At 37.7% G+C, this 15,938-nt stretch overlaps 1 protein-coding gene, 1 long non-coding RNA gene and 1 pseudogene across 3 annotated transcripts in view; 2 read left to right on the top strand and 1 right to left on the bottom strand.

Annotated features, from left to right (window-relative positions):
• The window catches only part of LOC127482915 (uncharacterized), a 29,065-nt gene extending 26,342 nt beyond the window's left edge, over positions 1 to 2,723 (top strand). Inside the window, exons 4-5 of one of the 2 annotated variants that reach the window (XR_007908834.2) lie at positions 2,233 to 2,423; positions 2,586 to 2,723. This is a non-coding gene — a long non-coding RNA (uncharacterized lncRNA). Of the gene's footprint in view, positions 1 to 2,232; positions 2,424 to 2,518 lie in introns of both variants that reach the window. The other variant, XR_007908835.2, reaches the window with a different exon arrangement.
• P3H2 (prolyl 3-hydroxylase 2) overlaps positions 1 to 15,938 on the bottom strand; it is a 165,795-nt gene that overhangs the window by 19,279 nt on the left and 130,578 nt on the right. Inside the window, exons 5-8 of the mRNA XM_002716510.5 lie at positions 7,422 to 7,564; positions 6,867 to 6,956; positions 4,818 to 4,858; positions 2,609 to 2,703 (exon numbers count right to left, since the gene is read on the bottom strand). Coding sequence (XP_002716556.3) covers positions 2,609 to 2,703; positions 4,818 to 4,858; positions 6,867 to 6,956; positions 7,422 to 7,564 — 369 coding nt within the window. The remainder of the gene's footprint in view (positions 1 to 2,608; positions 2,704 to 4,817; positions 4,859 to 6,866; positions 6,957 to 7,421; positions 7,565 to 15,938) is intronic.
• On the top strand, positions 14,730 to 14,901 carry LOC138849539 (U2 spliceosomal RNA; annotated as a pseudogene).

Genomic DNA, 15,938 nt, shown 5'->3' with positions numbered 1-15,938 from the left:
GCAAAATTGGAGGAGCTCCCTGGTTGTGAAGTGTGGAAATGCTCGGGGGGTGGTTAACCCAGAGATGGTATGGATGCTCTTGCCTGCCCTTGTACCTTGCCATATGTATGTCTCCATTAGGTTGTTCCTCTGAATCCTTTATAAGGCTCTTAATGATTAAACAGTACATTTGTTCTGAGTTCTGTGAGAAGCTCTAGCAAATTAATTGAAACTACACAGGGAATGGGTAGAACCCTGGTTTGTGGTATCTGGGTCAAAAGTTCAGTCCATAGCATGGGTGACAATCTATTGCTTGTGACTGGTGTCTGAAGTGGGGGGCAGTCTGAGCAGTTTTGTGGGGTTGAGTCTTCAACATGAAAGATCTGAACCTAGCACAGATGGATAGCGTCAATATCGGATTGAGTTATAAGATGCTTGGTTGATGTTCACCAGAGAATTACTTAGTGTATGTGGGGAAAAGTCCCTTGCATCTGTCACAGAAGTGTTTTGTGTAGAATGTAAGAATAAAGTAGCAAAAAAGTAATTTTTTCCCTTCAGACCAGTAGGTTTCCAGAGAAACTCTACAACCCAGTAGCCAATTCAAATAAGAAATTTCTGCAGAAATGGTAGATTATGGTAACCCACTCAACTGTGCTTTTCTCCATCATGTGTAGTTTTCTGTTCTACTCTTCCCATTAACCTTTATAGTCAGTTGCTGGACATCAGATTCCCTTGTAGCCAGAAAAAATGCCTTGAAATCTGGCAACTACATTGGAGTTTCCCAAACATTTACAGCCAAGTGCTGGCTTACTGACATGCACTTCCTGGGTGATTTCTCAGCTTAAATATCAACATGAACTCTGGATGACCATTAAGCTCCCTGGAAAATATAAAGCAGCTTAGGTTTTGTGGCTACAGACTGAAGTCCATGTCAGATTAGATGAGCTATTAGATTAGATGAGTTATCTTGTTTACTACTCCAAACTGCCTTGGAAGCGAAGAAAGGAAAGAGCTAGGAAATATGAAGGCTGTAGAGCCAGAAAATTTTAAATCTACTTAGAGGAATGTGCTGACACACTCTCCTGGGAAAAGAAGTACTGTACTTCTTAAAAAAGATGTATTATTTATTTGAAAGAGTTACACAGAAAGAATGAGAGATCATCTGCTTGGTTCAGTTCCCAAATGGCCAACAATGGCAGGGTTGGGCCAGGTCAAAGCTAGGAACTTCATCGAGATCTACCATATGAGTACAGGGGCCCAGACACTTGGGAAATCTTCCACTGCTTTCCCAGGCACATAAGCAGAGAGCTGGATCAAAAGTGGAGCAGCTCATCTATTATTTTTCACTTTATGTTTCTGTGTGGGAGCAAACTGTTGAAATCCTTACTTAATGTATACTAAGCTGATCTTTGTATATTAAGATAATCGAAAATGAATCTTGATGTGAATGGAAGGGGAGAGGGAGTGGGAGCGGGGAGGGTTGTGGGTGGGAGGGACGGTATTGGGGGGAAGCCATTGTAATCCATAGGTCGTACTTTGGAAATTTATATTCATTAAATAAAAGTTAAAAAAAAAAAAAAGTGGAGCAGCTAGGACTAGAACTGGCAACCATATGGGATACCTGTAGCGCAGGCGGCGACCTAACCTGATACACCAGAACACAAGCCCTAATACTGTAGTTCTTATTGCAGGGTTTTGAAAGTGTTTTTTCTGTACTACAATTATCTGACCAATAAAGCATATATTTTGAATATTTGGACACTTCTATGTTGCCTGAAGCAGGTGAAGAAGAGAATATGAAAACCTGGTTTTACATGCCTGCTCAACTTATTATGAACTCTGATACTTTGGAGAAGTCACTATATTTTCTCACACAAGGAGATAATTATATTAAAATGAGTTGCATGTACATTTATTTGAAAAGTTATAAAACAGAAATAATAGTAAATTTCAAGAATTATTATTGTAGTTAGTGGTACTGTTATTAATAGTTTATTATTTTAAGATGGTTGGGTATTTTTAAAGACTATTTGACAAGTCCACCTACATCTCCATCAACTTTGATTTTACATAAGATGCTCCACTCTCTGTATCTCTGCTTTTACTTTGTTTTACCAACTGGAATTGCTCCTTCCATACTCCTGTGACTTCAATTTAAATTACACTTTCTCTTAAAGTCCTGTTCAATTATATGAGTTTTAAGTATCTCAGATGAACTAAATTAATATCTTACATAACTTGTCTCACTTCCAGGTGGATCAGTTTGTGTCATACTACGCAGCACTCATTGGTTGTGAGACGGAAGTTAAGTTATGCGACTTTGCTAAGCTTCAGATTTTCATCTAATGGTAGTAGTGTCCACACAGTCCCTGTCCAATTCATAGGATTTCTTTGAGAAACAGATGAGGAATAGAATCTGAAAGCACTTCAGTCGGAAACCAAAGGTAATTGTATACAAATCTGAAAGATTTTTGTTTATAAGCCTTGCTTTCAGACTTTGATGAACTGTAGTAGCTTAGTCCTATTTTTTATTTTACAGAAAATGTTGATTCTGCCTTGTGGCCAAGAACTGACTATGACCCAACTTTTCCTTTCCGTCCCTCTAGAGTAAACATGCACAAGTACTTACCCTCTCTTAGGTCTCGTTCTATCTTGGGTGATGACTTCTTTCCCATTGATAATCCATGAACTTCTGCACCTTCCACATTTACTCCTGAAGGGACTCTGCCCAATCAAAAAGTTGCAGTGCAAATTTTCCATTGAATAAAGATGTTCAAATGCAAAGAATCCTTTTGTCAGGTTTTCTATGATTCTATATTGTATATTTTTGTATGTCCCTGCGTCTATGAAGTTTTTCTTTACTTTCTGACTTAGTATGCTCCATTTTGGTGCTGTAAATCATCTTAGAAACCTTAACAAATATCCATAACTTCACCCACTACACATCAGAATTTAGTCTCAACAGAGCAGTACAAAATTATTATGTGCATCTTTATAGCATTCAGATATTGTGCCTTCAACATGGAATATATCAGTGAAAAATGGTTGAATTGAAATTGTGTTTATAAATTGTTGTTGTTAAAATACAATGTTGTACCCAAATGGTAGAGTTAGAAACATACCAGGGGATTCCAATTCAATCCCATCAAGGTGGCATGTACCAATGCCATCTCACTAGTCCAAGTGATCAATTTCTGTTCACAATTGATCATAATGAAAGGACTAAGAGTCAAAAGGATCACATAAAAAAGACTAGTGTCTGCTAATACTAACTGATAGAATAAAAAAAGGGAGAGAATCCAACATGGAAAGTGAGATACAGCAGACTCATAGAATGGCGGATGTCCTAAACAGCACTCCGACCTCAGAATCAGCCCTAAAGACATTCGGATCTGGCTGAAAAGCCCATGAGAGTATTTCAGGCATGGAAAGCCAAGACACTCTGGCAAAAAAAAAAAAAAAAAAAAAAAAAAAAAAAAAAACAACCTAAATGAAAGATCTCTGTGAGTGAGATCTCAGTGGAAAGAACAGGTTTTCAAAGAAGGAGGTACCTTTCTCTGAAGGGAGGAGAGAACTTCCACTTTGACTATGACCTTGTCTAAATAAGATAAGAGTCGGTGAACTCAAAAGGCTTCCATAGCCTTGGAAACTCATGACTGGAGCATAGGGAGATTACTGATGCCATAAACAGGAGTGTCAATTTGTAAAGTCAACAACAGGAGTCACTGTGTACTTACTCCTCATGTAGGATCTCTGTCCTTAATGTGCTGTACATTGAGACTTAATGCTATAACGAGTACTCAAACAGTATATTTCACTTTGTGTTTCTATGTGGGTGCAAACTGTTGAAATCTTTACTTAATGTATACTAAACTGATCTTCTGTATATAAAGAGAAGTGAAAATGAATCTTGATATGAATGGAAGGGGAGAGAGAGCGGGAAAGGGGAGGGTTGCGGGTGGGAGAGAAGTCATTGAGGGTGGGGGGAGCCATTGTAATCCATAAGCTGTACTTTGGAAATTTATATTCATTAAATAAAAAAAAATACAATGTTGTAGTTCTTGACTGTTCTGAGAAAAAAGACACAGGTTTGTGCCATACTTTTCAATAGCAGGTTATCTTTTCAATACACACAGATTGCACAATTCCAAACATACAAATATTTTCTTGGATCTCTTGTAACAACTGTAGACCACCCAAGAGTGTGGTCCTTGAAAGACTTCAAAATTTGGACATGGTGAGACTTTGCACATGTAGCTTGCCTTGTCCCTGTTTCCTAATTTGAAAATGAACATGCTGGACCATGTTGTCTCAAATATGTAATTCAAACATTCTATGGGTTTGAATTATTCAAAATATGGAAGCTGACTTTTAAGTCTTTTGAAAAGTGAGTTCTCCTCATTTCTGAGTTAGCAAAAACCAATATTTTAACTTGCAGTACAACTTTCTGAATGTCTTGAATTCAAATAAATATAGTAAGGGGATTCAGCATCAAAAAGAAAATTTCATGTTTTTAAATGTTGATACATGAAAAACAGCATCCCATTTTCTCTGATTTGGAAATCCTAGAATGTCAGCACTCAGAGATCAACTGGATCAACCCTTTCAGGTGAAGAACAAACATGAAACTCAAAGAGGAAGATAAACTACAAAAGGTCACACAAAACTGATGGGAAGAGCTGGGATCAGGATGAACAGCTAGTGATTTGCAGCTCAAAGAATTTTAACCTGTAGCTTTTTTTCAATCTCACAGAGTTAAGTTCCTTACAATAAGTTCTGTCTCTAAATATTTCTTCTCAGTAGCAACAAGAAATTTCTGTACTGAATGGAGGACTTACCGATTCTCATCCTGTCGCCCTCCATATCTGATCCAATAATTCTGTTTAAATTAAAGAAATTATGGTGTTATCACTAAAACACTTACAGAAATGAAATAAAAAAATAAATATAAATATACTTAAAATTCTAAAATATTAAGTGATTTGATACTGCATAAAGTGGCAATATATATTTATTTAAAAAATAATAAAGAGGAAGGTTCAGATTGATGCAGTTTTATCAAAGACAATGTGGAGAACAAATGGATTTTTTATTAAAAAAAAAACTGTTGTAGAGTTAGCCTGATCATTGATGCTTGTTTCAAAGAAAGTTACTTTGAACTTGGTGACAGAAAGACCTTTGAAAGATCATTTAGTCTAATTCTTTTATGTTTATGAATAGAACACCCAGTGACAACATAGCTTGATTAATCATCTATCCAGCATTATGAAGCAAAGTATAACTTAGACATTTGCTGGGATCTATTGGGGGTAGTGTGAAGTCTAAATATATTTGGTAGGAAAACATATAAATATGTTAGTAGTCACATTAGAAATATTCCAATAAAATTAATTTTATTTTTAAAATATGTCAAAGAAATCATGGTACAACTAAAAAAGAAAGGAAAAATATTGCAAATAGGATATATGATAAATAATGATTTAAAAAAACCATTAACATATATGTTATATAAAGAACATGTGTGGTAGTAACCAACAGATAAATGAGTAAGTCCAGCCCAGGTATTTCAAAGAAGAGGGAAAATTATTAATAATAGATGAAAAAGGTTATCCTTGTGGATCATCAAAGGAATGTAAGTAAAACCGCAACAGTGGATCGTTTTATACATAATACACAGGCAATAAATGCTATTTCTCATTGTTGAAAGTTTGTGATTAAGTTTATGGATTATAAAGAGTAGTAGGAATACCAGAAAAACTCTCTTAAAAACCAATTTAGTTACAAGAATTTTAGTACCGTTGAAGGTAGAGTGATTTCACTCCTGGGAATTTACTCTGAAGATATAGTTTAATAGAGACAATGCTAAATACATTAAGCATGGTAGAAAAAAATCAGAAACAAATCAAGGGGCTAGCAGTAGCAATAGAGTGATTTGTATACTATATATCCATTTACATATATAGATATGTAGCTAAAGATGATTTTTTTAAAAGATTTTATTTGTTTATTTGACAGAATTACAGACAGTAAGAGAGGGAGACAGAGAGAAATGTCTTCCTTCCATTGGTTCACCCCCCAAATGGCCGCAATGGCCTGAGCTGTGGCGATCCAAAGCCAGGAGCCAGGAGCTTCTTCCTGGTCTCCCATGCGAGTGCAGGGGCCCAAGCACTTGGGCCATCCTCCACTGCCTTCCCAGGCCACAGCAGAGAGCGGGACTGGAAGAGGAGCAGCCAGGACTAGAACCAGCACCTATATGGGATCCCGGCGCCACAGGTGGAGGATTAACCTAGTGTGCCACAGCACCAGCCCCGCTAAAGATGATTTTAAAGGGCGTACCAATATGGAAATTACTTATGATAGTTTCTTAAATAAAAATCAGAACATAAGTCTCTGGAAAAAGGGTACTTTCATATGAACAATGATAGCAGACAATGTGGAAAGATGAAGAAAAGTCAGTGTTAATAGAAGGTAGAATTATGAATGATGCTGCACTTTTAGAAGTCTCCTTAAGGTTAGGTAATAACCATTAAGTGGAGACTATAGTATACCACATCCAAAATTAGGAGAAAAAAAGAATCTTGAAACAAAATATTCCTATATAAAATAGTTCTACCAAATATATTTACTTTTTTAAAAATTTTTTATTATTTTTTTTATTTAATGAGCATAAATTTCTATATTTATTTTTGACTTTGGACTTCAGTGACATAGAAATCCAGAAAGCCTTTAAAGTTCGTAACATATGTGGAGTAAACACCCGATACCACAATTTGTAATTCAAGGAGAGAATTAGAAAACTTAACAAATAAGGCTGGGGAATAAAAACATCTACAGGAATTCCACAGGGTAGTTCTGCTAATAAACATTTTGTCTTTCTTTGTTCTTACCGGTTCAGTGTATGAAAATCCCAGACCCTCTGCAGCTGATTTTATCAGTTCAGATTCAAGTTTATGACGTTTCACAAACATTGCTGAGTCCTAGACAAAGAAATGGGGTGGGGGGCAGACAAAGTCAGGCAGACAGGCAGAAAGGCAAGAAGAGATTGAGGGAGGAAGGGAAAGAAGGGAGGGAAAGAGGGAGGGAGGAGGGAGGGAGGAAGTGGGAAGGAAGGAAGGAAGGAGAGAGGGTGAAAGAAAGAGAAAAATTTATATTTACATAATAGGGATGAGATAGATCAGTGGTGATAACATGGAAATATTTTTCATTACATGACAAATCAGTTAAAAGAAATATTCAGAGCTTCAGAAAATGTCCCCATTTACTGCTTTTTACAAGCTAGCAAATATGAGAATAATATGCTTCTAGCAAAAATAATAATCAAAGTTTGAAAGAATTGAGTTCCAAAACCTTCACAAAATTGTTAGATATTGTTACGAGCAGTGCTATGTTTTTATCACTCTCTCCAGTACATGAAAAGCTTCTTCTCAGAACACTGGTCTCACCTCTCTGGCTTCAATAGATTCTGGGTCAAGGTCGTCATCTAACAGACTCTCGTAGTAATCTACGTTGTCGAGGACATCCTCATCATCTGGATGGAACAGAAGATAGGCCTTGGCACACTCCAAGGCTTTCACATATTCACCGACTGGAAGACCAAGCAGTTGTAACATTAGAGTCAGCCCAAAGGATTTTTTTTTTTTTAAATATTTTATTTATAGGGCCTGCACTGTGGCACAGTGGGTAAAAGCCCTGGCCTTAAGCGCCAGCATCCCATATGAGTGCCGGTTCTAGTCCCAGTTGCTCCTCTTCTGTTCTAGCTCTCTTCTATGGCCTGGGATAGGAGTAGAGGATGGCTCATGTCCTTGGGCCCCTGAGCTCATGTGGGAGACCTGGAAGAAGCTCCTGGCTCTTGACTTCAGATGGGCTCAGCTCCGGGTCTTTGTGGCCATTTAGGGAGTGAACTAGCAGATGGAAGATCTCTCTCTCGATCTCTCTCTCTCTCTCTCTCTCTCTCTCCTCTCTCTGCCTTTGAAAGTTGAATGAGCAGATTAAGAACAAACAGTCACAGATAAAAGTACATGATTTCAGGTTTCCAAAAGGGATTCCTTTCAGTCCGCTTTGACACTAGACATTTTGGATAAACTATAAAAATTTTCTATTGAAAATTTCTACCTGAAGAAGTTTATTGGCAACGTAGTTAATATAGATAAACAATAGGACTGTAGGAGTTAATTATGATTTTTGTACTGGTTTGGAATAACTAAACATCCTGATGGTGATCTTCTACAATGACTGCATCATCTGATGTGTGAGTGATACAAGTGATTTCAAAGGTTATTCCTTCTTGCTGTGGTCAACTGGTACTGTGATGTAAGTACTTACTTAAAGTACTTTTGCTGTGGAAGACCTCCTCCGTCCCCTTACAACACAACTCCAACAATTCCAACAGCAGCAAGCTACTAGAGAGCAGGAGCAAGGATGTTTCAACAACGAGTGCTTCAATGTAGCAATATTTACCTACTATAAGAAGAATTGTTTCTTTTTTAAAAAAGATTTATTTATTTATTTGCAAGTCAGAGTTACACAAAGAGAGGAGAGGCAGAGAGAGAAAGAGATGTCTTTCATCGGATGGTTCACTCCCCTGTTGGCCACAACGGCCGGAGCTGTGTCGATCGGAAGCCAGGAGCTAGGAGCTTCTTCTGGGTCCCTCACATGGGTGCGGGGACCCAAGGACCTGAGCCATCTTCTACTGCTTTCCCAGGCCAAAGCAGAGAGCTGGATTGGAAGTGGAGCAGCCGGACCTCGAACCAGTGCCCACATGGGATGTCAGCGCTTCAGGCCAGGGCATTAACCCACTGTGCCACAGCGCCAGCCCCCAAGAGGAATTTTGAAATGCTGTATATCTTGTTTGTACATGGCCACAACATTCAATGTCTGCTTAAAAGAATCCCCCAGACACATAAACACATACACACACATACATACACACACACACACACACATATATACAGAGACGACTCTGGGTTTGTAACAAGTTTGATAAAAGCAACTCTCCTAAGTTTTTTGCATTCAATGCTCAGGACTTAAGCAAATGACTTCTTATGCCATCAACTCCAGGATAATGAGTAATATCCTGCTTTTGTGAAGGGGAGGATTTTCCAAAGTATCTTTAAGGTATTTGCTTGAGATATTTTCTTACAATTATTAATTTAACATGGAAACATGCTGTTCACCACTGAACTTTATACAAGACAACATGATGCTGGGGCTAGTGAGGAATAAAGAAAACAATGAACCTGTAATTATGACCTAATACCAAGCTAAGTGACATGCTCCAAGATGAAGTATAATGAAGACATTAGACAACATATCTAAGATTTTACTAATTGCTTTTAAACATGAGAAAAGATGTTCAATTTCTCTCTCTATCAAAAATATAAGTGGAAAGGGAAACTACATTGAAATATTAATTTTCACCTAAAAGATTGGGAATATATAAAAATTGGAAATATATTCTGTTTAGCAACAGAAATATATTTCATGTAGAGGAAAATTTGGCAACATCTATCAAAATTACAAAGAAAGAACAAATGTTTGATGAAGCAGTTATGATGTCACCAGAAACATTTGCACCCCTGAGCGTCTGCATTTGAGTCCCAGCTGTGCTTCCAATTCCAGCTTTCCTGCTAATAATCACCCTGAGATACAACAGGTGGTATTCAAATACTTGAGCCCCTGCCAACTATACAAGACCCAGACTGATTCCAGGTTCTGGCTTCTGCCTGGCTCAGCTCCAGCTGTTGTAGGCAGATGCGGGACCTTTGTATGTCTATTTCTGTCTTTCAAATAAACAAAAAAAATCAAAATTAAAAATGAATAAAACATTTTACTAAGCAATCATTTTTAATATATTTATCCAACAGATATTTGTGTCTAGATGTGAAATGACATTTGTAGAATTTTTATTTGAATGGTGAATTGTATTGCAAACAATACAATTGCCCATCAGTAAGGATAAATATGAAATGAGGCATAATAGTGAAATTATATGCAAAATTAAAAAATGAACCAGACCTTTATGTATTGTTAGAAAAGTTGAATCAGCGGAGAGAGTGCAATCTCAGGGAAGAGTTAGGGAGAAAACTGCAGTGGAAACTCCTTGAAAGTTAGAGGGACAGTGTGGAGCTACATGGAGGGTGTGGATGCACATGACCAGGACCCTAGTAGCTGAGAGCCTCAGCACCAGCTTTGGAAAGTAAGGTGAGACCAGACCACAGCAGCCCAAGCCACTGTTGATAAATTTGCAGGAAGAGCCTGCCGTGAGTCTGGCCTGGAGCCCTATGGGGGACAGTATACCTGCCAACCTAGAGGAAAAAAAAGAGGCATGTTTCTCTCTCCCTGACCCCCTGACAATGGTGCCCTGCAACTAGCTGAGAGAGGGTGGGCACCATTTTGGACATACTTAATAGCTGTACCATCTTGTGTCCATGCACCCAGCAACCAGCCAAGAGGATATGCCTGAGTCTGGTTGGTAGGACTGATAGGGGCCGGGTGCCAACATAAGACTGTGAGTTGTCCCCAGCCTCCCAGTATGTCACAGGCTCTGAGGCTCAGGCTGACTGGGCAGAGTACCCACAGGTAGCTGGCTCTGAGAGTGTCTCTGCCTCTCTGTCTGCAGGACAGACTGGCAGGGCACAGTGGCTCTTCGGCACTTTGCAACTCTGGGAGCCTTCTGTGCTGAGACTGTGGAAACATTGTGGCTATGTGGGAGGGTGCAGGGTGTGACTGGTCTCTGGGCAGTCACTGTGGGCAGCTCCACACGCTCAGGGCACCCTGATGCTTGAGGTGGGTCATTGCTATGGGATGCATGATCACACTAAAGATTGCACAGATACTTTGTGTGGTTCTTGAAGCAGCATGGATAAATATTGTACCCAAAGGGGCCAGTGCCTGGGCACTGGTTGACTTGAAGAAGAGGAGGTGATGGTGAGACAATGCCAACAGAGCTGCTCAAACCTTCCTCTCTGATTAAAAAAAAAATAGGAAATCTACCATGCCCAACTTTGGTGTCACCTTGGACACTCACCTCACCCTGGAGCACTGACCAGAGTTCTGTGGTCACACCCAGCACACACCTGTGGTCATTCACTGAAACAGCAGACACTCCACTAAACCACAGAGGTGTAATCCAAAGATAAAAGTCATCAGAAGGGAAAAAAATAAAAAAAGAAAAAAAGCAAAACCAAGTATCTCTACAAAGGCCTAAAAATGGATGCAGAAATTCAAGAAACAAGAATTAGGAATACAACATGGCACCCGAAAAAGGCACACAACAACACTTCAATACTAGAATGTGAAGATGAAAAGATTGGAGAAATGCCAGAATCAGAATTCAAAAAAAAAAAAAAAAATTGTAGGATTACTCAGAAGTAATCAGAAGCAAATTCATGAATTAAAGAAATTAATACATGACATGAATGAAATTTTTTTCTCATGAAATTGAGATTTTAAAGATAAATCAAAATGAGGTATTATAAATGAAGAATTCATTTACAGACAGAAACACAGAAATATGGTCATCACTATGAAAGAAGGTGAAGACAGAAAATCTCCCAGCAAAAGTACAAAGGAAATCCAAAGTAAACATTAGGAATATTTATGGGAAAATGGCAGGGCCAGGTTGTAACTTATCAATGGTAAATTTGAATGTAAATGGCCTCAACTCTCGAGTTAAAAGGTACAGACTGGTTGAATGGATTAAAAAACAAGACTCATCTATTTTCTGCCTACAAGAAACACATCTCACCAACAAAGATACAGGCAGACTGAAAGTGAAAGGATAGACAAAGATAGTCTATGATAATGGAAGCCAAAAAAGAGCTAGTGTAGCCATCATAATATCAGAGAAAATAGACTTTAACACACAAACTGTTAAAAGAGACAAAGAAGGTCACTATGTAATGATTAAGGTATTGATTCAACAGGAAGATGTGATGATAATAAGCATATATGCACTGAATTACAGAGCTCCTGGCTGTTTAAAAGAAAGGCTATTAGATCTAAAGGGAGACATAGACTCCAATATAATAGTAATGGGGGACTTCAATACCCACTTTCAACAATTAACAGATCAACCACACAGAAAATCAGCAAGGAAATAACAGAGTTAATCAACACTATGGGCCAAATGGACCTAATGGATATCTACAGAACTTTTCATTCTACAGTTGCAGAATACATATTCTCAGCAGTGCATGGAACTTTCCCTAGGACACACCACATGGTAGGCCATAAAGGAAGTCTCAGCAAATTAAAAAAAAAAAAAACCTGAAACATACCATACATCTTCTCTGACCACAACTGAATGAAGCTGGAAATCAACAACTCAAGAATCTCTAGAACATATACAAACACATGGAGACTGAACAACATGCTCCTGAGTGTGTCATAGAAGAAATCAAAAGTGAAATGAATTTCAGAAAACAAATGAAGACACAAGGGCGGGTGCTGTGGCATAGCAGGTAAAGCCACCACCTGTAGTGCTGGCATCCCATGTGGGTGCTGGCCAATCCCAGCTGCTCCACTTCCAATCCAGCTCTCTGCTGTGTCTCAGGAAAGCACTGGACGATGCCCAAACCCTTGGGCCCCTGCATGCACATGGGAGACCTGGAAGAAGCTGCTAGCTCCTGGCTTCAAATTGGTGCAGCTCTGGCTGTTGCAGCCAATTGCGGAGTGAACCAGCGGATTGAAGACCTCTCTCTCTCTCTCTCTCTGCCTCTCCTCTCTCTGTGTAACTCTGACTTTCAAATAAATAAATAAATCTTAAAAAAATTGAAGATGGCAATACAACATTATCAAAACTTACAGAAAACAGCAAAATCAGTGTTTAGAGGTAAGTTTATAGCAGTTGGTACCTATATTAAGAAATTAGAAAGGCACCAAATAAGTGAACTATCAATGCATCTCAAGGACCTACAAAAACAGCAACAAACTAAACTCAAAATTAATAGGAGAAAATACATAATTAAAATTAGAGAAGAAATAAACAAAATAAAAACAAAAAATACAAAATATCACTGAAACAAAGAGCTGTTTTTTTGAAAAAATAAACAAAATTGATATACCATTGACCTAACTAGCCAAAAAAAGGGGGAGAAGACTCAAATCAATAAAATCAGAGATGAAAAAGGAAATGTAACAACAGATACCACAGAAATAAAATAAAAATCATCAGGATTTACCACAAAGACTGTTTACCAATAAATCAGGAAATCTTGAAAAAGTGGAGAGAATTCTGGACACATAAACCCAGTCAAAATTGAGTCATGAAGACATAGAAAACCTAAGCAGATCAATAACCAAGAAGGAGATTGAATCAGTAACAAATATACTCTCAACAAAGACAAGCCCAGGACTGGACAGCTTCACTGCTGAATTCTACCAGAGATTTAAAGAAGAGCTAACTCCAATTCTTCTCAAGCTATTCAAAACAATTGAAAGGGAGACACGACAGAGAAAGAGCACTGTGGACCAACTTCAATGATGAACATAGACACAAAAGTTCTCAAGAAAATACTAGCCAATCGAATCCAACAACATATCAGAAAAATCCTTCACCTGGACCAAGCAGTATTTATCCCTGGTATGCAGGGTTGGCTCAACATTGGCAAATCTATCAATGTGATACATCACATTAACAAACTGAAAAACAAAACCCATATGATTATCTCAATAGATGTGGAAAAAGCATTTGATCAAATGCAATAGCCTTTCATGATGAAAACCTTAAGCAAATTGAGAATCAAGGGAACATTCTTCAACACAATTCCTTAAGGCAATTTATGACAAAACCACGGCCAGCATTGTATTGAATGGAGAAAAGTTGGAAGCATTCATTTTCATTTTACCTGTTTTTAATTTTTATTTATTTTTTCTTGAGTCAATACATATTTAATTTGATTTCAGAAAAATACATATAACATGAAAAAAATTTTAAAGTATTCATCTGATAAAATTAAACCAAAGTAATAATTTACAAAGCTTACTAGTAACTACTTTATTGAGCACAGAGAGAATAACATGGGCAAATAGCAAGAACATGGACAAAACATGGACAAAAAGCAAGAAAGAATTTACATACTGATGAAAAAAAGTGATTCTCATTTAAATAATTGAAAAAAAGCTCTGCTGAGTGAAGAAAGAAAATATAAAATTATTATACCTACCCAATCAAGGCAGTTTGTGATTAACCAATGGCCAGTATCCTATTGAATTGGGAAAAGTTGGAAGCATTCCTACCAAGATCTAGAACCAGACAAGGATGCCCACTCTCATGATTGATATTCAATATAGTCTTGGCAGAGAAGTCACCCCCTACACCAATGCCTTTGACTGTCTTCCCTACATTAAGTCTCAGGTTATAATTTATGTATTTGATCCATCTTGAATTGATTTCTGTTTATGGTTAGGTGTATGGATCTAATTTTCATTCTTCTACATACATATATCCAATTTTGCCAACACCATTTGTGAAGAGATTATCCTTACTCCACTGAATAGTCTGAGTACTTTTGTCAAGAATCAGTTGGCTGGATGTATGTGAGTTAATTTCTGGGCTCTTTATTCTGTTACATTGATCTATGTATTAGTTGTTACGCTGGTACAAAGTTATTTTAATTACTATACAGTATTGTAGTATACTTCAACATCAGTTATTGTGATGTTTCCAGCTCATTTTTTCTTGCTCAGGATCGCTTTGGCTATTCAGAGTCTTTTGTGACTCCATTTGAATTTTAGGATTATTTTTTTCTATTGCTTCTCAGCCTTTTGGCTAAGATCAAGTGTAGGATTATTTTTTCTAACTCTGTAAAGAATGCCATTGGTATTTTGATAGGAATTGCATTGAATCTGTTAATTGCTTTAAGTAGTACTGGTATTTTGATGATATTGATTCTTCCAATCCATGAGCAAGGAATATCTCCAAAATTTTGCATCCTTGATGACTTCTTTCATCAATGTTTGATAATTTTTATTATAGATTATCTGTCACTAACTTTGTTAAAGTTATTCCTAAGTGTTTGAGATTTTTGTGGTTATTATGAATGGGATTTCTTTTTTTCAAAATATTTATTTTATTTATTTGAAAGACAGAGTTACAGAGAGAGGTAGAGACAGAGAGAGGTCTTCCATCTGTTGGTTCACTCCCCAGATGGCCACAATGGCCGGAGCTGCGCTGATCCAAAGCCAGGAGCTAGGAGCTTCTTCTGAGTCTCCCATGTGGGTGCAGGGGCCCAAGGACTTGGGCCATCCTCCACTGCTTTCCCAGGCCATAGCAGCAAGCTGGATCGGAAGAGGAGCAGTCAGGACTCAAACTGGCGCCCATATGGGATGCCAGCACTTAAAGCCAGGGCTTTAACCCACTGTGCCATTGCACCTGCCCCACGAATGGGATTTCTTTATTGATTTCTCTTTCTGTGAGTTCATCATTAGCACATGAAAAAACTGCTGTTTTTTATATTGTAACCTGAAACTTTACTGAATTGGTTTATCAATTGTAACAATTTTTTGTCGAAGTGTTTAGGTTTTTCCATGTATACCATCATACCATTGTGTCATCTGCAAACATGGATAATTTGACTTTCTCTACTCCAATTTTGATGTCCTTTATTTCTTTCTCCTCCCTAATTGCTCTTGATGAAACTCCCAGTACTGTATTGAATAAGAGTGGTGAAAGTGGACATCCTCATCTTGTTCCAGATCTGAGGGGAAATGTTTTCAGATTTTCCCCATTCAGTATGATATTGGCTGTTGGTTTGTGAGATATAGCTTTTCTAACTTTAAGGAATGCTCCTTCTATACGTAATTTTTGGAGGGTTTTTATCATTAAGGGGTGTTGAATGTTATCAAATGTGTTTTCTGATGTTTTTAAGTAAAAAGATGTACAGAGTAGTGCAAATAATAAATATGGTATCTTCTGTGTAAAGGAGAACATAAATGGGTGCATATGCATTTGTTCTTTC

This window comes from Oryctolagus cuniculus, chromosome 4 (assembly GCF_964237555.1).
Source record: "Oryctolagus cuniculus chromosome 4, mOryCun1.1, whole genome shotgun sequence".
Classification (NCBI taxonomy): domain Eukaryota; kingdom Metazoa; phylum Chordata; class Mammalia; order Lagomorpha; family Leporidae; genus Oryctolagus; species Oryctolagus cuniculus.
Note: the sequence above shows the minus strand (reverse complement) of the source record. Positions and strands in the feature narration are given on the sequence as shown.